This window comes from Heptranchias perlo, chromosome 1 (assembly GCF_035084215.1).
Source record: "Heptranchias perlo isolate sHepPer1 chromosome 1, sHepPer1.hap1, whole genome shotgun sequence".
NCBI classification, from domain to species: domain Eukaryota; kingdom Metazoa; phylum Chordata; class Chondrichthyes; order Hexanchiformes; family Hexanchidae; genus Heptranchias; species Heptranchias perlo.
In genome coordinates this window covers 65,451,262-65,473,425 of record NC_090325.1, presented here as the reverse complement: position 1 = coordinate 65,473,425, position 22,164 = coordinate 65,451,262, and the positions used below count along the sequence as shown (strand labels likewise).

General features: G+C 44.1%; 1 protein-coding gene across 3 annotated transcripts in view; it reads right to left on the bottom strand.

Annotated features, from left to right (window-relative positions):
- Window positions 1-1,668: 1,668 nt before the first annotated feature.
- Window positions 1,669-22,164, bottom strand: part of LOC137322877 (interleukin-6 receptor subunit beta-like) — a 108,276-nt gene continuing 87,780 nt past the window's right edge. For all 3 annotated transcript variants that reach the window (XM_067986060.1, XM_067986070.1, XM_067986079.1), the window contains 6 exons: window positions 20,505-20,606; window positions 18,778-18,921; window positions 12,318-12,458; window positions 9,132-9,225; window positions 6,472-6,553; window positions 1,669-2,334 (listed from right to left, as the gene is read on the bottom strand). In XM_067986060.1, the coding sequence (XP_067842161.1) occupies window positions 1,672-2,334; window positions 6,472-6,553; window positions 9,132-9,225; window positions 12,318-12,458; window positions 18,778-18,921; window positions 20,505-20,606 (1,226 nt within the window). In that variant the 3' untranslated portion in view covers window positions 1,669-1,671. The remainder of the gene's footprint in view (window positions 2,335-6,471; window positions 6,554-9,131; window positions 9,226-12,317; window positions 12,459-18,777; window positions 18,922-20,504; window positions 20,607-22,164) is intronic.

Below are 22,164 nucleotides of genomic sequence, written 5' to 3'. Positions count from 1 at the left end.
TCAACCACTGTCTGGATAAAGTCACTAAGCTATTGGGTAATTTATGTATATCTATATATTAATATAATACAATACAACACAAACAGTACATCATGTGCCTATTTCCTGTGTTACACTTCAAAAAAACCATAAAGAAACAAAGACATTGGGGACGTTTTTCATTATCCGCGTTAACGGGTGGATAATGGCCTCAAAATGGGGTTGGTAGCCTTACTGCCATGTTAACATTGGTGGTGCGGCTGGGGCCTACCCAGGGTGTCCAAAGCCTGTTTCAGTCGATAGGCCCCTTTTAATATGGAAATCAGGGTCCTATAATATAAATACATAATAGTGACTACACTTCAAAAGTAAATTAATTGGCTGTGAAATGCTTTGGGATGTCCTTCCTTCCTTTCTTCTTGCCTTGGTACCCTTTAAAGCACAATAATATCCTTCTTATGAATAATTGACCAGAATTGAACAGTGTTCCAGGCATGGACTGACTAATACCTCATACAATAACAACAACAACAACTTGCCTTTATATAGTGCCTTTAACGCAGGAGCGTTTGTCAGGCAAAATTTGACACCAAGGCACATAAAGAGGTAGTAGGACAGGTTTTGGTCAAAGAGGTAGGTTTTAAGGAGTGACTTAAAGAAGGATAGAGAGGCGGAGAGGTTTAGGCAGCTGAAGGCACAGCCGCCAATGGTGGAGTGATGAAAATCGGGGACGCTCAAGAGGACAGAATTGGAGGAGCTCAAAGATCTCAGGGGGTTGTAGGGCTGAAGGAGGTTACAGATATAGGGAGAGGCGAGGCCATGGAGGGATTTGAACACAAGAATGAAAATTTTAACAGTAATGTAACCTAGTTTGAATTTTAACAGTAATATAATATAGTATTATACTAATATAGTATTTTGAATTGTACTCTATTGTTCTCCTGATGAAATGCAGTATATTATTTGCCTTTTTTAACCACAGCCGACCCCTGAGCTAATAGTTTCATAAATTTAGCTGCAATAAATTCCCACATCACTTTCTTGATCAACATGTTGTACGACAGCAACACATACTCACACTTTTGGGCCTTGACGTTACATTGTGTGGCACTGATGTTGTTTCTGTTAAGCCAACAGACAAGGGAATGTAATGTAAACACACTAATCATTTGTAAACTAATACGGTAATATTTAAGTCCATGGCTTCTTGCTTGCATTGTTCCCCAGTATTTACTTTGCACCCCTCTCCCCCATTTTGGGATCATCTGTTAGGGGCAGGGACTAAAACATGACCCAACTTTTGTTGTTGGGGGGTAACGGAATAGTGATCAAACTTGAGCTTGTTATATGACTTATTCTTTTATAAAGTAGTTCTGACAATCATTACATTGATTTTCAAGTCCTTGAGAACAGCTGCAGTCCAACTCTGAAAAGATGAGATTAAAAAGAAAAAAACTCCAAATGCTGAGATAAAAAATATAAAAATGCTGGAAATGAACTGTCGGTCTATCAGTATCCCAAAAGAGACAAAAAGCAGGTTAATGTTTTGTCAGAACTGCAGAAACATTAACTAACTTTTCTCTTTTCATGTCCCAACGGACCTGCAGTATGTTTTTTTTTCTTTTTAATTCTGAAAACATAAGGTTTCTGTTGTGAGAGACTTGCTGTTTACAGCAGATTAGTTTATTAGATTCAATTGTTTAGCCTAAGTCCCAGTAATTCCAGTGTAATATAAGTTTGCATTGGGTTATCTTGCTGATTATCTTGCTGAGCACTCTGCTGGTTCAGATCCAAAGTTCCAGTATCTCCTTGAATTGTCATGTCCACTTGACAACAACTATCAAACTCAGGATCGTTTGCGTCATCCAGACCTGGTGCATTTTGCAACTCCGTCACATTTAAGGAATTCTTCAAATATGGATTGGTTTTAATTATTTGTGGAAACACGTCATTTTCATCAGTATATTGTGGACAACAGTTTTCTCCTGCTCCATCAAATGTATTTATTCCAGTTTCCTGGTCGTTTGTACTTTTTTCCAAAGTATTTGAAAGTAGTGGCTGTTTTGACAATGACCTGCTGATGCCAGGAACTTGGCTCTTGTAGCCTTCTTCCAAGACTGTGTACATTACTGTATCCACAGACTGTAATAACTTGGTCTTTTCACCATCTGAAGTGCTTTGCTGAGGGGAAGGCACAATAAAGGAACATTCTACTTCTGCTGCGTGCAGATATGAAGTCTTGTCTTTCCCTATATAGTGTAGCTTGTCTTCCTCAGACACACATACGACTTCAACTGTGCTGAAGGTAGAGTTGAAATCATTCCCTGGATTCAGTATTTTAGGGGTTTGATCATTCTTGAAAAGGAAAAAAAAAGTTCAATCCTTCTGGTAAAATAAGACAGACACCACAGTAATAAAGTACTGCACCATAGCAAGAATTGAAAATTAGCTGATTCCATATTATTTTCCAGTCATTCCCTTTAATCCAGTCCTCTTTCACTGCTACCCTCCTGAGATTTTGTCCTATTTCCAAGCTGCCATTGCCACTACTCACCCAGAGGCCACTGTTGGTCCTCTCCACAAGGTTACCTCCCTGAGTCTATGGTTACTGATCTTCTAAGCCAGTTATTATTTCTCTTCAAATCCATGGCACTATATTTACCAGTATTAGCAAAAAAGTCAGCACAAGTAGAAATTCATTTTGATGTAAATCAGTTTCTCCTTGTACTTGTATCAGCCCTAACTGTGTCATGCAAGTCACCCAAAGAACAGGTAGACACCTTCAGGAGGTAGCTGCACACTGCTCAAGTTTTACACCAGATGGTCATTTTCTAACCTTCATTTTAAATGCAGTTAATATTCGCGGTAACTTGACATCCCACATTCTGAATTCTGATTATTTTTTAATAAGTAGAGAGTGGCGCTCTTCCAGTGCCATTTCTATTCCTAATAAGTGTCAGTTTGGCTTAGTGGTAACACTCTCACCAGAGTCAACCAGGGGTTTAAGCCCCTCTCCAGGACATTAGCATATCATCTATGTTCAATGCTGTACTAAGGAAGGTGCTGGTTTTTGGATGAGACACTAAACTGAAGTCCCATCTGCCTGTTCACGTTGATGTAAAAGATCCCATGACATTATTCAAAGAAAAGCAGGGAGTTCTCCTGACGTCCTGGACAACATTTATCCTCCAAACCAGACCAGTATATCAGATTAACTGGTCATTTATCTCATTTAATGTTTTCTGGAACATTGCTGTACGCAAGTTGGCTGCCACATTTGTCTACAAAACAATAAATTACACTTCAAAAATAACTCATTGGCTGTAAAGTACTAGCATCTTGAGGGGGTAAAAGATGCTATGTAAATGCAAGTTTCTTTCCTTTACCAATGGACACTGCTTCCCTCCTCAACATTGTCATTACCTAACTATAGGTTATCAATCACTGCTTCCCTTCTCGTGGCTATCACTACCTCCTGCTAGTCTCCCCTATAAGTACAATCAGTACCAAGCTGTTATAAGTAGTTCCACAAGTTTGCACATCCAAGTACTCCAATATACTTAACCAAAAGGGTAACGAGGGAGAGAGTAGGGCCTCTTAAGGATCAACAAGGTCATCTATGTGCGGAACCACAAGAGATGGGTGAGATCCTGAATGAATATTTCACATCGGTATTTACGGTTGAGAAAGGCATGGATGTTAGGGAACTTGGGGAAATAAATAGTGATGTCTTGAGGAGTGTACATATTACAGAGAGGGAGGTGCTGGAAGTCTTAACGCGCATCAAGGTAGATAAATCTCCGGGACCTGATGAAATGTATCCCAGGACGTTATGGGAGGTTAGGGAGGAAATTGCGGGTCCCCTAGCAGAGATATTTGAATCATCTACCGCTACAGGTGAGGTGCCTGAAGATTGGAGGGTAGCAAATGTTGTGCCTTTGTTTAAGAAGGGCGGCAGGGAAAAGCCTGGGAACTACAGACCAGTGAGCCTGACATCTGTAGTGGGTAAGTTGTTAGAGGGTATTCTGAGGGACAGAATCTACAGGCATTTGGAGAGGCAGGGACTAATTAGGAACAGTCAGCATGGTTTTGTGAGAGGAAAATCATGTCTCACGAATTTGATTGAGTTTTTTGAAGGGGTAACCAAGAAGATAGATGAGGGCTGTGCAGTAGACGTGGTCTACATGGACTTCAGCAAAGCATTTGACAAGGTACCGCATGGTAGGTTGTTACATAAGGTTAAATCTCATGGGATCCAAGGTGAGGTAGCCAATTGGATACAAAATTGGCTTGACGACAGAAGACAGAGGGTGGTTGTCGAGGGTTGTTTTTCAAACTGGATGCCTGTGTCCAGCGGTGTGCCTCAGGGATCGGTGCTGGGTCCGCTGTTATTTGTTATTTATATTAATGATTTGGATGAGAATTTAGGAGGCATGGTTAGTAAGTTTGCAGATGACACCAAGATTGGTGGCATTGTGGACAGTGAAGAAGGTTATCTAGGATTGCAACGGGATCTTGATAAATTGGGCCAGTGGGCCGATGAATGGCAGATGGAGTTTAATTTAGATAAATGTGAGGTGATGCATTTTGGTAGATCGAATCGGGCCAGGACCTACTCCGTTAATGGTAGGGCGTTGGGGAGAGTTATAGAACAAAGAGATCTAGGAGTACAGATTCATAGCTCCTTGAAAGTGGAGTCACAGGTGGATAGGGTGGTGAAGAAGGCATTCAGCATGCTTGGTTTCATTGGTCAGAACATTGAATGCAGGAGTTGGGATGTCTTGTTGAAGTTGTACAGGGCATTGGTGAGGCCACACTTGGAGTACTGTGTACAGTTCTGGTCACCCTATTATAGAAAGGATATTATTAAACTAGAAAGAGTGCAGAAAAGATTTACTAGGATGCTACCGGGACTTGATGGTTTGACTTACAGGGAGAGGTTAGACAGACTGGGACTTTATTCCCTGGAGAGTAGGAGGTTAAGGGCTGATCTTATAGAAGTCTATAAAATAATGAGGGGCATAGATAAGGTCGATAGTCAAAATCTTTTCCCAAAGGTAGGGGAGTCTATAACGAGGGGGCACAGATTTAAGGTGAGAGGGGAGAGATACAAAAGGATCCAGAGGGGCAATTTTTTCACTCAAAGGGTGGTGAGTGTCTGGAACGAGCTGCCAGAGGCAGTAGTAGAGGCGGGTACAATTTTGTCTTTTAAAAAGCATTTGGACAGTTACATGGGGAAGATGGGTATCGAGGGATATGGGCCAAGTGCAGGCAATTGGGACTAGCTTAGTGGTATAAACTGGGCGACATGGACATGTTGGGCCGAAGGGCCTGTTTCCATGTTGTAACTTCTATGATTCTATGATTCTAGATGTTTTTAAAGTTAAAGGGGCTGATATTACAATGGCAGCTGCCAATGTGCTGAAGTGTACAGGCAGCTCACTCCCCAGAAAATCAAGCATAGAGGCCCGAGACCCACAAAGACCTCAACATGTCCCAATGTGAGCAGCAAGTGCAAACACGGCCAGAAGCCAGTGCACAAGTTGTGTACTAAGCTTATTAAGCCCCCGAAGTCATAATTAAATGCTGCGTCCGCCCCATAACATGTTGGAATGCCTGAGCAGCACTCATTTGGAATGATTGCTGAAGAAGAGGCAACCTCTTAATGTAAAAAAGAAATTGGTCACCTCTACCCTTCTCCCCTCCCCCCCCCCCCCCCCCCACCTCTGCCAAGTTGTGAAACAGGCAGCCAGAAGCCCTTCACTGGCTGCTGGCACCCAATGGCGTGTCCCTAGGGCTTCAGCACATTGTGAGACACATGCATTATACAGTGAGGTGAGGTGAGCCGGTGGTGTGGTGCATGAGCTGCATCATCAGCTCCAAAAAGTCCTGAGAAATCCTCTCCACTCCATAAACTCTAATTGTCTTTATTTGTGCAATCACTAGGTAGGACACAGCTGTGTAGATATTTTATAGAGCCACATGGGATCCTAAACTACAGAAACTCTTTGGCATTAATATATATCAAAGGCATTATTAATCAGGCCACAATAATATTAAATCTCTTGCATGCATTTGTCTGATGTGCCTTTCTGGCAGTGGACTAGTGGTTCAAACACTATTTTTATTTTTGTAATATACAACAAGATGGCACCTAATACAAATGCAAATGTGAAAGATTAGAAATTAAGAAGCAAAAGGAATATAACAAATTTTTACATTAAAATCTTTTTACGACAGGAATAAAGATTTGTGTTGTGACTGAAGATTGCAAAGGTTTTTTGGTACTGATTGAATTTAGAAAAATGTCCATCCATTCAGTCTGTCATCACCAAATTATAAATTACACTCTTAAGTGATGTTAAGGGCTGGTAGACAAAAAATACTCACCACATCCATCCATTCCACTGTCTTTGAAAAATTTCACAAACATATATACCAAATTAAAACCTCCTCTACAAATCATAATTATCAGATCAGGAAAAAGTATACCTTAGGTTGGTGTTTCTGCAACCAATCAGCCACACTGCTCCCTGATGGATCGGCAACATCAGGCCAAATGTGTTTTTTAATCCTGAAAGAGTCAGAGATGATTATTATATTTATAATGAAATGCCAGTCATGGGAAGTAGAACATTTTACAAGCTTTCACCTTATTGGTTTCCTCAGGAAAGAATGGGAGAACTGAAAAACCTAAATCAGATTACCACAATGCTACATTATTAACTCAACCTGTGGATTGAAGCAAAGGGCAAACCAATCTTACCACTTGCAGTCAGGGACAAGATCCCACAACTACCACCCACTTCTAAGTCTCCATTATGTAAAATTAATACTAATGAAGTCAAGTGACCTCTGCACAGTCCTTGTGAAGACAAAATCTTGTCTCCACCATGAGGACATCCTCCGTCATGTAGTGTGGCATTACCACTGTACTAAGCAGGGCAAATGAAGGAAGGGTCTAGCAGCCCAACACTGGGCACCCATGAGGCGCTATGACGCATCATCAGCAGCAGAATGCTTAGGCTGATAAGTGGCAAGTAACATTTGTGCCACACAAGTGCAAGGTAATGATCATCTCCAACAAGAGAGCCTAGTCATCTCCCCTTGGCATTCAATAGCATTACCATCACCAAATCCACCACCATCCTGGGGGTCACCATTGACCAGAAACTCAACTGGACCAACCACATAAATGCCATGGATACTAGAACAGGTTAGAGGCTGGGCATTGTGTGACAAGTGGCTCACATCCTGACTCCCCAACAACTCTCCAACACCAACAAGGCACAAATCAGGAGTGCGATAGAATACTCTCCCCCCACCTGGATGGGTGCAGCTGTACAGCACTTAATAAGCTTAACACCAAGCAGGATAAAGCAGTCTGCCTGATCAGCACCTTGATCCACTAGCCTAAACATCCAGCAGCGGCGTACCGTGGCTGCAGTGTGTACTATTTACAGATGCACTGCAAAAAGTTGACATGGCTTCTTCGGCCGCACCTCCCAAATCAGTGGCCTCCACCACCCAGAAGCACAAGGGCAGCAGGTGTATGGGAACACCATCCCCTCCAAGTTCCCCTCCAAGTCACACACTATCCTAACTTGGACATATATTGCTGTTCCTTCATCGTTGCTGGGTCAAAATCCTGAAACACCCTACCTAACAGCATTGTGGGGGAGTACCTTCACCACACGGACTGCAATGGTTTGGGAAGAAGGCTCACCACCACCTTTTAAGGATGACAACAAATACATGCCTTGCCAGCAACACCCACATTCTAAGAATGAATAATAAAAGGAAAAAAGCAGTCCTGATCAGCACACTACTTAACTAATTTTATTTCAGAAAATGTTTTCTCCTTTAACACACAGCTGGAATTATGTCTTTGGTGAAAATACTTCAGCTGTGCCTTTGTACAGTAATTGGCTTGCTGTGGGTGGGTGGTAAATGTTAACATGTTGAATTTTTTTGAATCCAACCTGACTTCACCCTACGATGGGTGATTCATTCCTTCCTTTTGTGCTCCTTTTATTGGTTAAATAATGGGATTCAGCTGGAGCGGGATTCTATTGGCAGTGGAGAAACGTATCTCCTGCCAGCCACTAAATTCAATATTAAATTAATATCCCAGTCATTTGAAAAGTCCTGTTAAACAGGTTTCTTTTTTAAAATTCAGATTTCTGTGAGGTTTTTTTTGATAATTGTATAAAAAACAAAGAAAATGTACATTTAAGAGTGTAATTGAGCAAAATTAGCCTCAGTACCCTTTGGCTAGGGAAAGGATATATCAACCAGCATTCCCACTTCTGATCACTGTCCAATGACCATTACTGGAAAGGGCACATGTGGATGTTAAATGGGAACAGGATCGTCCTTCCACTGTGATGTCTCCTACACTCAAGCAGCCTATCTCAGGGAGACCAATAACGTAACGTTGAGCACCTAAAGCACTGCAGCAATTCAAGCACTGGGGCCCATGTTATGAGGCATTGAAGCCTTTTCAGCGCTTGATACATTCCAAACTCTGTTTTGTACGATGATTTTGTAGCTGTTCCATACAGCCTCTACAGCGAATGTGCAGAAAGCTCATTAGGCCCACAAGTTGGCAAGCAAATAAGGCTGATGCCTAACAATGCGGCTGGAGCCTCTGAGAGGCACTCCAAACATTAAGCATGGTAAGGATGCTTCCAGGAGGCCCATCTAGAAGGAAAAATTATTGCTCCTGGGTGACCCTCTCTTTGAAATATGGGCAACCCTTCCTTCCTACCCCTGGTTTCTTTGGCCTCTAACAGCCATATCCTGCAAGGGGATTAGGTCCCCAGTGCTGCAAGTGCAGCCACTGACTGCTGACATCAGACATTTCAGCTCCCGACCCACAAGCCATTGCCCATGCATCATGTGCTACATGTGGCAATGCCACAAAATATTGAAATGTACGCAATTTTACGTTGGGAATGGATATTGGAAAATTGGGCAGCTGCTGCCCAGCATTATCCACCCATTCAATTTAGTTGATGAAAAATCAACTTAATCACCTGATTTTCTGATGTGTGTGAAGTTCTGTCCAGGGAATGCAGAAGGCCAGAACTTGTTACAGACCAATGGTACTTGAAATTTCAAAAGATGCATTTAAAAGTCAATGTACTTACCTATGTTTGTTGTTGAAACAGATTACCGATACAATGACTATTAGTAGGAAGCAGAAAAGAACAGGAACCACAATCACCACAGTGTCTTCTTGCTCTGCAATACAATTATAAACTGACTATTATTTTAAAGCAAACCACAAACTTTTAATGCTTGTATCACTATTTAGATTTGACAAGGCTTCCCTTAGTATTAATGTAAAATGGTATATTTTAGTGTTATCCACTATTTTGTTCCATTTACACATGCTGAGAGTTTTACTTAATATGCTGATAAAGGTCAACTTCCAGTCGATTCTCCACAAACTTTCCAAGGGCCTTGAAATTATGCTACACAAATATTAACTCATTTGTATGGAATTCTTTAGTAAGCTATTTTAATTAGATATTTATTTTAAATGAATTAACCCCTCCTAATATTCGCACAACATAATTTCACAGCCAAGGAGTTTACAGGTGGGATATCAAACATGTAGATTTAAAAAGAAATCTTTCATCTGGTGATGTCAAACTCCATTGACAGTGCATAGCTTACATAAATTAAAATTAAAATAGCACCTTCTTGCATATTTACACACTTGATATCATGTAAACTTAGGTTACATTTCTTCTTGCTTGAAGGGGAAGCATGTTTTAAATCACTTAAACTCTTGTGGTTTCATGAGAATTCCAATTATTTAAATTTTCAAACAAAACTGATTATCTCAATATGTTTGCCAGAGCCAGTGTTTTTATTTTGTCACAATTTGAATCTTGCTGAGTAGATCAGATATACTTTACTTCTGAGCATACTTCTGCAGAATGGAGCACCTGCTGTTTCATTGTTATATTGAATAGTCATCTATTTTCAGCTGTTCAGCTACAAATGCAATGAAACACATTAAAGATGCTAGAAACACATTGATCAGCTGTGCAGAATTTAAATGGTACTTGTGCCCTCAACTTAGTGAGGTCTTTGAAATGCCTCTTGTCCTCTGAATGCACTGCTCAGTGTAGAACTGAACCATCCAAATCAAAAGGTTGCCAGCATCTGTGTAACCATACCCTGGCAGAAGGGTGGAATTGTACCCTGGCCGGACTGCAGAATTGTACCCTGGCAGGAGTGCGGAATTGTACCCTGGCAGGAGTGCGGAATTGTACACTGGCAGGAGTGCGGAATTGTACCCTGGCAGGAGCGCGGAATTGTACACTGGCAGGAGCGCGGAATTGTACACTGGCAGGAACGCGGAATTGTACACTGGCAGGAGCGCGGAATTGTACACTGGCAGGAGCGCGGAATTGTACCCTGGCAGGAGCGCGGAATTGTACCCTGGCAGGAATGCGGAATTGTACCCTGGCAGGAATGCGGAATTGTACACTGGCAGGAGCGCGGAATTGTACACTGGCAGGAATGCGGAATTGTACACTGGCAGGAGCGCGGAATTGTACACTGGCAGGAGTGCGGAATTGTACCCTGGCAGGAGCGCGGAATTGTACCCTGGCAGGAATGCGGAATTGTACACTGGCAGGAGCGCGGAATTGTACCCTGGCAGGAATGCGGAATTGTACCCTGGCAGGAATGCGCCCCTTCAGGATACAAGGGAAGAAAAATAGGATGGAATCTCAATTTATGAAGCAAAGGCAATTAGGAATAAAAAGAAATTAAAACCCAGTTTCTTTTCTGATGATTTCAATTGATTTGCCTGTCAAATACAACAATATTATTGCACTGGCACTAACATCAGCCCTAAATTTCCTTCGGGCCTGCAGTATTTTCCCAGTAGGTGAAACTGGCAGTGGTGAGAAATGGGCAGGACACATTAACGCTAAGTCTCAGTCCTGAATTTCCTTTGCGGCAGAAGGCACAGCAGAAGTTTCATTTGCTCCGTGGAACTCTAGAGTCTGAAAAGGAGGTGCAGCCCAGCAGGAGGGTGTTATGTCCTCTGGAATTCCCATTGCTCCCACCTGCTCTGCCCTGAACTAACTGGATGTTGGCAAGATACCATCATCCAGCTGAGTGGAGCACCAGAAGTGGAGCCCGTTGTCATGTTCCAAGCCTGGAACACTCCAGGAGATGAAAGATTGTTAAAGTGATATCAGCCCTCTTCTAAAAGGGATAATTTTAAACCTTATCAGAAGTTTTAAGCCAGTCTTGCTGATTTTACCCACACACAGTTGACAAGCATTGCATTTCTCTCTGCCCCTGCCCCCTCCCCCCAACCAGGTGCCTATGATGCATCAATACTGGCACAGGTGCCTGCCTATTTTATTCAAATAGTCTAATCTCAAAGACTTTGGCAGGGTCAGGTACACATCTCACCTGCAGGGCTCTGTGTGTGTGTGTGTTTCATTTTAACTTTTCTCCTGTTAGTGTTGGTCTAGGCTTCTTGGCCATGAAGTTGTGAGGAAAAAGTGGGGTAGGAGGAAGAAAGGAACATGCTGCCCCATATTTTTTACATGGCACATCGCCCTCTCCTTTCAGCTTCAAATCCTCCATTACCCCTGATGTTTCTTCCACTGCCACCATTTCCGATTCTTCTAGCATCTTCGTTTAAGCTTCTGCAAATATTTCCTGCACTTCACCATGAGGAGGCATGAAAGAGCACCCCTCCCACCCCTCCCCACCCCACCTCAATCCCTCTTCCTTCCCTCCTCCCCACACAGGAAAGCATCTGGCATCCACTCAGCTCCTGCTTCTGATAGCTCAGGTAAAATTAGGAACTCACCTCTTCCACCTGCACCCTCGTCCGTCCCGAAAGCGGCACCTACGCCCAGTAAAAATCGAGGCGCAAGTGTCCAGGCCAGGACCCCTGAGGATCATCGGGGGCAGAAGTTTATCCTATTTCTTTAAAGTGGCTCCTGACACAGGGGCCTATTGGAGGCGACAGTATCAGCCTTGCAGGGGTGAGAAGTTGTCCTGGAAAGGGAACACCACAGATGCACCTGTTCCACGAGGCCCCTCCCCCTGACTCCACAAACCTTGGCGGGGTCAGCCTCAGGCACAATCCCATTGCAAGTGTCGGGATTGCACCCTTGAGGAATTTCTGGGCCAATTACGTTCAACTAAGAAAGCAAGTATGACTGCAAAAATAAGTTTGCAGCTCATTTGGGTTATTTACTCTTGTATAAAACTGGAATGGTTTTGTGCAACTACAAACCTGAGAAATAAATGCATGAATTGCAACCTTTTTCTTAGATTGCTTCACTTACCAATTGCATTTGTTTTGAAGAAAGTCAATGTGCTATTTGTGCCTCCCTTCTCTGTGGATGCCATAACATATGCTGTGTATTCAGTATTTTTCTGCAGAGATTTCAGTGTATATTCATGAATAGTCGAATTTACTGTTACAGCTGGAAAATATTGGAAAAAACATTTAGACGGCAACAAAAAAGTGTCCGAGAGAACTTTGTAAAGAAGTCTTTGTGTGCATGAACAGTGCTTTAAAACATTATTCATTTCACAAATTAACTGAAAAACAGACCCCTCAAAGGCACATTCAGTAAATGCACAGACTAGGAAGGCCCCAGCTTCAGTCCAAGGTCTACATTGAGCAAGGGTCCTTAGCATTCCTGAGCTAAAGGCGGGGGGGGTGGGGGGAGGAGTTACTGCTGCCGCAGGGAAATAAATACTTCAGTCATGTCTCAAACAGTAAAATTTCTGCACTTTTCATGACATAATTCAAGTAAAATATTGTGTAATCGAGATGGATTTCAGTTAGCTGTATTCTTAAAAGGGGTCTCTTGTCAGTTAGAGATAACTATTCAGAAGGAAACTGTATTACCAAAGTTAATGGGACTAAATAAAATAAATCACCCAACCTCCTGCAGCATTCCGGGATGCGTGCCAGGCACAGATGGTATGCATCCCAGAAAACTGAAAGAGGTAGGGGAAAAGATAGCAGAGACATGAATTATAATTCTTCAAACATCTTTGGAAACAGGAAATTTGCCAAGAGACACTCGGTCTAAGAACTTAACTGCGGTGGAGCAGGAATCACAATCCACCGATGGAGAGATAGCCTGATCCTACCTGAGTTTTAGACCTCTAAATAAATCAGGCGGGCAACTGTCCCAGTATTGGTACATGCCAGGTGCCCACTAGAGGGGGAGTGCAAAATACAGTTAAAGTCATATTCCAGTTGGCAGGACTGGGCATAAAGTGTGACAGACATTGAAATTGGCCTGCTTTAGCAGAGGGGCAACTTAAATATTGAAGACTACCATCTTCTGCGGTGCTCCAGGCCAGGACCCCAGCCTGAAAATACCTGTGGGTTCCACTTCCGCTGCTCCATAGTACTGGAGGTTGGTATTTCACCAGCGTCCTGTTCGACCTGGACTCAGGAGGTGGGAGCTCCAATGAATGTGCCTTGCTTTTGATTGCCAGGCCACCGGGGGTGGACAGAACTTCCGTTCACCCCCGCCCTAAGGAGACAGGTGCCACACCTTCAGGGTGGAAGCCTGGTGTTATCGGATCCAGACCATTTTCTATCCCCACCATACTTGGATTGCCAGGCATCCATCCAAAATGTGCCACTGGCCCGAAGGAAATTCAGGGCCAGTAAATATAAGAACATAAGAAATAGGAGCAGGAATAGGCCATATGGCCCCTCTAGCCTGCTCCACCATTCAATAAGATCATGGCTGATCTTCGACCTCAACTTCACTTTCCCGCCCGATCCCCATATCCCTTGATTCCCCTATAAAAGCAAGGAAGTGATGCTGAATTTGTACAAGACATTGGTTAGGATACAGTTGGAGTAATGTGTCCCATTCTGGGCACCCCATTATAGCAAGCATATTAGAACCATAAAGGGTACAGTGAAGATTCACAAGAATAGTACCAGGTATGACAAGTTATAGTGAAGAGGAAATGCTAAACAAATTGGGTCTTTTTCCACTAGAACGGAAAAGGTTGAGGAGCGATCTAATAGAAGCTTTCAACATTATGAGAGGTTTTGAGAGAGTAAATAACAAAAAAAATTCCACTGGTTGGCAGATCAGTAACAGGAGGGCATAAACAGGATTACCACTAGAAGAATGAAGGGGAAAGTTAGAAGACACATTTTTCCACATAGAGTTTTTTTTATTCATTCATGGGATGTGAGCATCACTGGCAAGGCCGGCATTTATTGCCCATCCCTAATTCCCTTGAGAAGGTGGTGGTGAGCAGCCTTCTGGAACCGCTGCAGTTAAGAATTGGAGTCACATATAGACCAGACCAGGTAAGAACAGCAGGTTTCCTTCCCTAAAGGACATTAGTGAACCAAATGGGTTTTTATGCTGGAGGAGCCCTATTTAAAGGGGTAGTCCTCCAATGGCTGCTCCTGGAGCAAACACCCAAGTAGCACAATGGAGCAGCCCAGGGGAAAGGCTGCTCTTAGATTCAGTGATGCCTCACTCCAGGTGCTACTGGATGGGGTGAGGAGGAGGAGGGATGTCTTCTACCCGGCGAACGGGAGGAAGTGGCCTGCCTCTGCCACCAAGAAGGCCTGGCTTGAGGTGGCAGAGGAGGTCACCAGCAGCAGCAACATCTCCCGCACCTGGATCCAGTGCAGGAAGCGCTTCAATGACCTAACTAGGTCAGCCAAAGTGAGTACACTTATTCATTCTCCTACATTCCATCTTCCACATCACCGTCCCCACCCCCCAACTCATTCTGCACTGCCAACACTACTCTATCACATCACTCCTCACACCCACTTAAGGCTCATCCTCAACTGACCTGCACTTCCTCACCTCCCCAGTATTCCCCTCACCACTACCACTCAACCCAATCCTCATACAATGTCATGGCTCTGTCTCATACTCACCCTCTGATGCATCTCTTTCACGGTCAGCCGCACCCAAACCAATGCATTCATCGGTTGGCCACGCCACCATCACTCACTCACACGTCTGTACTTTCTCCCCTTATAAGAGAAGAGCACCCAAAATGCACGGGAGAAGGCAAGGACTGGAGGGGGGGCTGCAACAGGTAGTCGTGCTCACAGACGCGGAGCAGGAGGCGCTGGAGCTGAGCCGCACCCTCGAGTGCCTGTCCGTCGGGGACGCCGAGACTGGCACCCGACAAACATCTGGTGACAGAACTTTAACATTCAGCACACACAATAGCAAATGATGTTAACATGCCTTGCCATCTTCAGCATCTCAACATCTGTCATCATGCTGAATATTGCCTCCTGTTCTCTTACAGGGCCTTCAGCAACTGCTGTGACAGCGGAGGGCGATTCCTCAGAGGACCTGCCGGCCTCTGAGCGTGCACCGTCACATCTGAGTGAGCCATCCACCAGCGCAGATACACACACAGCTCGGTGGGTTCCGTCCTCAGTTAGTTGGGGTTGCACATGGTGAGTTACCACATACGTGAACACGAGCAGACACCAGCGGCAGGGGCAGCTGTGGAGAGTCCGCGTCGGTGGGAGCACTCTTCTCCAGGCTCTGCTCAGCTGGACACAGATGCTGAACCCTGGGGGCCATCTATTAAAAGGAGAATGATCGAGGGACAGCAGCACATTTGCGAGGTGCTGGAACAGGTGCCACGCGCACTCTCCACAATCGCGCAGAAGATGGAGGAGTCCAACTCGTGCATGAATGGAATGGTGGCACAGGTAAGGGAGGGCATCTCTAAGATACTGTCACAAGGATGTGAGGGCATCTCTGAGATAGTGTCGCGGGTAAGTGCGGGAATATCTGCGATGGAGGGAAGGCTAGCCTCCATCGAGCTTCAAGCACGGCTCACAAATGAGTCCATTCAGGCCCTGACAACAGCCGTTCGGACTCAGGGTGAACAACATTCTGCCACCTTAAACAGGGAGGCAGATACTCTAGCACTGGCCTTACAAGGCTTCACACATGTTCGGAGGTGAAAGGCGAAGGTTTTGTGAGCACAAAGGGGATGCACAAGGGTGTTTGACGGTTGGTAATGTTTTTTATTTATATATGCTTTTTGTTAAACACACATTAATTATTATTGTCACCACGACTGCCACGTCTTGGTCATTCTTGACTGGCTTCTGTAATAAGGCCTATTCATGAGGTTCACCATGAACGCCCACACTTGATGCCACCCATTGGGTCACTCTACAGTGGATATATGTATAGTTGCAGGACTGTTTTGTGCAGGGAGTGGGGGGGGGGGGGTGGTGGAGGGGATGCTGGTGTGGTTGCCGCTCGATCCAGGTGGTGAGGTCTGGACACTGTCTGATGTTAGGAGAACCGATCACATATCAGTGACTCCCTGGCCTCACAAGCAGCCAGGTGAGCCGCTGTTTTGCCCATGGGTTGCTCCTCCTCCTCTGCCTCCTCCTCCTCCACCTCATCCTCCGCCTCCTCCTCCACCTCCTCAATGTGATTGTCAGATGTGGATGGGCCCTCCTCAAGCGGCACCCCTCTCTGTTGTTCCATGTTGTGCAGCACACAACATACGACTATAATGCGTCCCACTCTGTCTGGTGTGTATTGAAACACTCCCCCAGAACGATCAAGGCACCTGAAGCGCATCTTGAGCAGCCCTACAGCGTGCTCAATTGTAGACCTGGTAGCGATGTGGCTGTCGTTATATCGACGCTGTTGCTCGGTGATGGGGTTCCTCAGAGGTGTCATGAGCCACGTGTGCAGGGGGTATCCCTTGTCCCCGAGGAGCCAGCCCTCGCGGATGTTCAGTGCGTGGAAGAGGGGCGGGATGTTGGACTCCCGGAGGATGAAAGAATCGTGGCAGCTGCCAGGGTATCTGGTGCACATATCAAGGAATCTCTTACGGTGGTCACAAACGAGCTGAGTGTTGATGGAGTGATAGCCCTTCCTGTTGATGATCAGTCCTGGCTCATGTGGAGGTGCTCGTATTGCTATATGGGTGCAATCGATTACAGCCTACACCCATGGGAAGCCAGCCACAGCTTGGAATCCCACTGCCCTCTCTGTCTGGCTGAGGTCGTCCATGGGAAGTTGACGTAGTGCGAGGCCCTGCGAAACAAGCCATTGGCGACCTGCCTTATGCACTTCTGTGCAGACGACTGAGAGACCCCAGCAATGTCCTCGGTGGCACCCTGGAATGATCCGGAGGCGAAGAAGTTGAGCGCAGTGGTGACTTTGACAGTGACAGGTAAGGAGGTGCTGCTCGGCCCAGCCGGGAGCAGCTCGGCATGAAGGAGGCTGCAGATGTCTGCAACTACCTGGCGACTGACTCTGAGCCTCCATAGGCACTACTCCTCAGAGAGGTCCAGGAAGCTGAGCCTCGTTCTATAGACCCTGTTGCAAGTGTAGTGCCTCCTGCGACGTCACTCTCTCTGTTGTTGCCCTCCATGCTCTTGTGCAGGTGCATGTGGGGCAGCACTGTGTTGTGGAGCTCCACATGGCGGAGGTGGACGGCATGCCTGCGAGGCTGGTGATGTTGCTCGTCCTCGGATGAAGTGATGAATGCAGCTATGGCGCCCACCATCCTGACGGTGTGAGTTTGAGGGGATCCGCAAAGTAGGTAAATGTGTTTGCACAGCAGAGTTTAGGGTATAAATTAAGAATTTTGAGTGGAAACACAAAGGTCTTGCAGCCAAAACTTTGTCTGAAGTGACAGAGTGCCCTGCTGCAATAAATGAGGATTTCCCCCCACTTGTCAAATAATCATTTGCATCTCCCACTGGCTGCTGGCTGAAACACGTCTGTTGCAACAGGGAGTGTTTCCCACAGCACGGGAAACACACTGAGGACCCTTCAAAATTGCACCACTGCCAAAATGTCTACTCAATGAGGAATCTCAAGTACCTTAACTATCTGTCAAGGTTTGTAAATCATCATCCTGCCGGCTTTAATTGCCGGTGGGACTCCCGCATTCAGGAGGCACGCACGCACCTGAACGTGTCACTGGGGAACCCGGAAGTCAGCGGGTTGGAGCCAGGCCCCGAACCCGCTTTGGATTGCTACAATTTTAGGAGCCCCCCCCCCGCCCCCAATGCACCCGCTCCGCCATCTGAAAATCGGGGCCATAGTCTCAAGATTATTAGTCCAGGCCTCTGCATTACTAGTCCAGTAACCGAACCACTATGCTACAGTACCCTCAGTTACTAGAACACAAGTGGCTACTGAGGCAGAGACTGTAACATCATTTAAAAAGGGACTGGATACATATTTAGAAGAAAGAAAAACTATAAAAAGATAGAGTAGAGAAATGGAATTAGAGTAAACAATTCCAGTTGAAGAGATAGCACTGGCACAGGCACAATGGGCTGAATGGCCTTCTTCTGTGCTGTAAATTCTATTCTATATGGATAGCACTTAATTGAGTAATAATATGTGAAAATACATTGATACTCAGTACAAAGTGAAGCCCAGTGTCAAACCAATAACTGGCAGTCTTAAAAAAAATTAGTGGATAACTGCTGCACATAGCATGTAACTATAAAGTGTAGACCAGGCATATCCCAGGTTTGATCAACAGAGAAGGGGAGAAAATTAGTTCCTGTAACAATAAAGAAATAGTGAATTCCGTAAATGGAATAAACCTTAGAGAGTTTTAGCAGCATCAAGCAGAATAGTACATAGAGGCACATGTAGGAAACAACTAAAAGAATGAGACATTCACAATGATAACACTGGGGTTTCCAGTCACAACACTGATATAGACCTGACTGTGACTTAATATTGATTTTTACTAGACTACTGTAACGATAAATCTTACCATTTTCGCCTTTCTTAGATTTGTAAAAGATGGTGTAATTGGTGATGAACCCACGTCGTTTTTCTACTGGGATTTTATTCCATTTAATTGAGGCTTCCGTTCCTCTCACATCTTGAGTAATACCACCTGGACCTTCTGCCGGATCTAAGAAAGAAAACTTTAGTCTAACACTCATGATATTTCAAATGGTATGTTGGCCTTTATTGCAAGGGGTTTAGAGAATAAGAGTAAGAAAGTCTTACGACAATTGTACAGGGCTTTGGTGAGACCTCACCTGGAGTACTGTGTACAGTTTTGGTCGCCTTATCTAAGGAAGGATATACTTGCCTTGGAGGCGGTGCAACAAAGTTTCACTAGATTGATTCCTGGGATGAGAGGGTTGTCTTATGAGGCGAGATTGAGTAGAATGGGCCTATGTTCTCTGGAATTTAGAAGAATGAGAGGTGATCTCATTGAAACATATAAGATTCTGAGGGGGCTTGACAGGGTGGAGGCTGAGAGGTTATTTCCCCTGGCTGGAGAGTCTAGAACTAGAGGACATTGTCGCAGGAGAAGGGGTCGGCCATTTAAGACTGAAATGAAGAGGAATTTATTCACTCAGAGGGTTGTGAATCTTTGGAATTCTCTACCCCAGAGGGCTGTGGATGCTGTGTCATTGAGTATATTCTAGGTTGAGATAGATAGATTTTTGGACTCTAGGGGAATCAAGGGATATGGGGATCGGGCAGGAAAGTGGAGTTGAGTTTGAAGATCAGCCATGATCTGATTGAATGGCGGAGCAGGCTCGAGGGGCCGTATGGCCGACTCCCACTCCTATTTCTTATGTTCTTAAACTAGTAATGTGCAGCATTTATTTGTATAGAATCAGAGTCATTTTTTTTTCTTTCTCATCGCCATTGGGCATTAATGACAGACAGCAGGGTATTTTTACATTACTGTACAGATTTGTGGGGAGCGGTATTCATCAGCCTCTCAGCAACACATTTCCCCCATTTACTTTTCCACCCATACACTGGTCAGAAACAGAATCAGTGAACATGGTAGTAGTTCATTAGACCACAAAAAATGTTAGTCTCCACTACTACCAGGACATGATAAGTCAGCCCTTTTATCTTCCCAAGTGAGTTTTATTTCCTTGCCTGTTATAATGAATGCCCTCTACAGATTATAGACTGATCCTATTAGGATTAGCAATGTTTAATCAAGTGTAATCAGGAATGTCATCCTTAAAGTCACTGATAATTGTAAAACTTAAAGCTTAATAAATCAGATGAAAACTGTTACCCACACAGAAATAGAAATAAATCCGGATATTTTTAATAATCAGGACAAATCAACAGGAAAAGTAATCTTTACACATTTTAAATGTAACATGTTTTTCTTGGTTTAATGAAATGGCACATTAACATTGCACAAAATATTACTTCAGTTTAATTACAAAACAGAAAAAGTGAGATTATTTTAACTGTGCTTACTTTTAAAGGTATTGTACTTTCTAGACCAGGGCTTGTTTTTAAATCAGGAAATACAGAATTTGAACAGTGCCAACTTGGCAAGCTGCATTTCCAAGTTGACAGCACTAGCTGGGATTTCTGGGACAGAATGATGATGGCCTGCTCTCAGATGTTCAGCCACACAATCTCTATAAACTGCCAAAGCCACTCCCTCAAGTCAAGGTCTCTGGAAAACCTTTCATTTTAATATTAAACCCTGGAGTATTTACTTACAATTTTGCTGTAGGTACGCCAGTGCTGAAAATGGATTTCCTGGACCATCACTGTACACGGCATAAACAGAGATGTTATAGCACTCAAATGGCTTTAAATCTCCTGTGAAGAATTCAACAAAAGGAATAAATGTGCAGCAGTTTAGCCAGATTCTTAAATAGTTTATTTTTAATATGGACACCAAAATATAAACTTCTTGTTAAAACTCCTAGTAGTCATATTCTCTTAATTAATACATGCAGTGCAATGCATGAAGTTTTTAACTGATCTTAAACAGCCAAATATTGGTAGCTACTGTGCTTTAGTGTTAGACCATTAACCAGGAGGCCAAAGTTCCAATCCCAATCTTCACTGACACCTCCGCCCTGGCTGAATTGTTTTTCTAGCTGGATTGTCTGAGGAACTGAAGGACTACTGGTTCCAGCCATCATTATCATTCAATAAGATCAAGAAGACTAAGGTGGAAGAGAAGATAAAGTAAAAATGCTATGAAATCATTTTTTGTGTTGCTTTTTTTAAATAAAAATATTTCAGGACATTCATGAAAGTATATTAGGTAGGATTACCATGGCCTCAAATTGTCACATAAAACTATGATACAACTGAAAGTCCCAGCTAGTAATTTCTTCTGTCTTAAAATCCGCAAACTGGGAAGATGATTACTAAAGGACTAATTTCCTTAATGTCATGTAAGTGTATATTTTTTGTTGCGAAGTATTTTCACTATTTTGGCACTCACATCTTATTTTAAATGTGTGGGCAGTACTAAGAATTTGCACATCTGTTCATGCTGTTAATACTGTGCTTTGTTTGGAGGATCTCTGCACAAATTAGACACAAGGACAGATTCCCTTCCAAAATCTCTTCAACTTTCTACCTCTCTCTCCTCCTTTAAGAAGCTCCCTAAAACCTACCTCTTTCTGTCCTAATATCTCCTTATGTGGCTCGGTGTCAAATTTTGTTTGATAATCGCTCCTGTGAAGCGCCTTGGGATCAGTTGAGCAGTAAGTTATTATGACCTGCTCGACTGTTAGTGTGCTGCCCATGATTCTGCATGGTTAGCTTTATTTACATAATGTGGGTGAGCTCCTAGCCCATATTTGGTCTGGTGTTGGGAGCTCCCCAGAAGAAATCATGTGTAAGCAGCTCTTAAAGGCAGTTTGCTACAACAACAACAACTTGCATTTATATAGCGCCTTTAACATAGTAAAACATCCCAAGGCGCTTCACAGGAGCGATTATCAAACAAAATTTGACACCGAGCCACATAAGGAGATATTAGGACAGAAAGAGGTAGGTTTTAGGGAGCTTCTTAAAGGAGGAGAGAGAGGTAGAAAGTTGAAGAGGTTTTGGGAGGGAATTCTAGAGCTTGGGGCCCAGGCAGCTGAAGGCATGGCCGCCAATGGTGCAGTGATTAAAATCAGGGATGCGCACGAGGCAAGAATTGGAGGAGCGCAGAGATCTTGGAGGGTTGTAGGGCTGGAGGAGGTTACAGAGATAGGGAGGAGGCCATGGAGGGATTTGAAAACAAGGATGAGAATTTTAAAATCAAGGCATTCCCAGACCGGGGGCCAATGTAGGTCAGCGAGCAGAGGGGTGATGGGTGAACGGGATTTGGTGTGAGTTAGGATATGGTCAGCAGTGTTTTGGATGAGCTCAA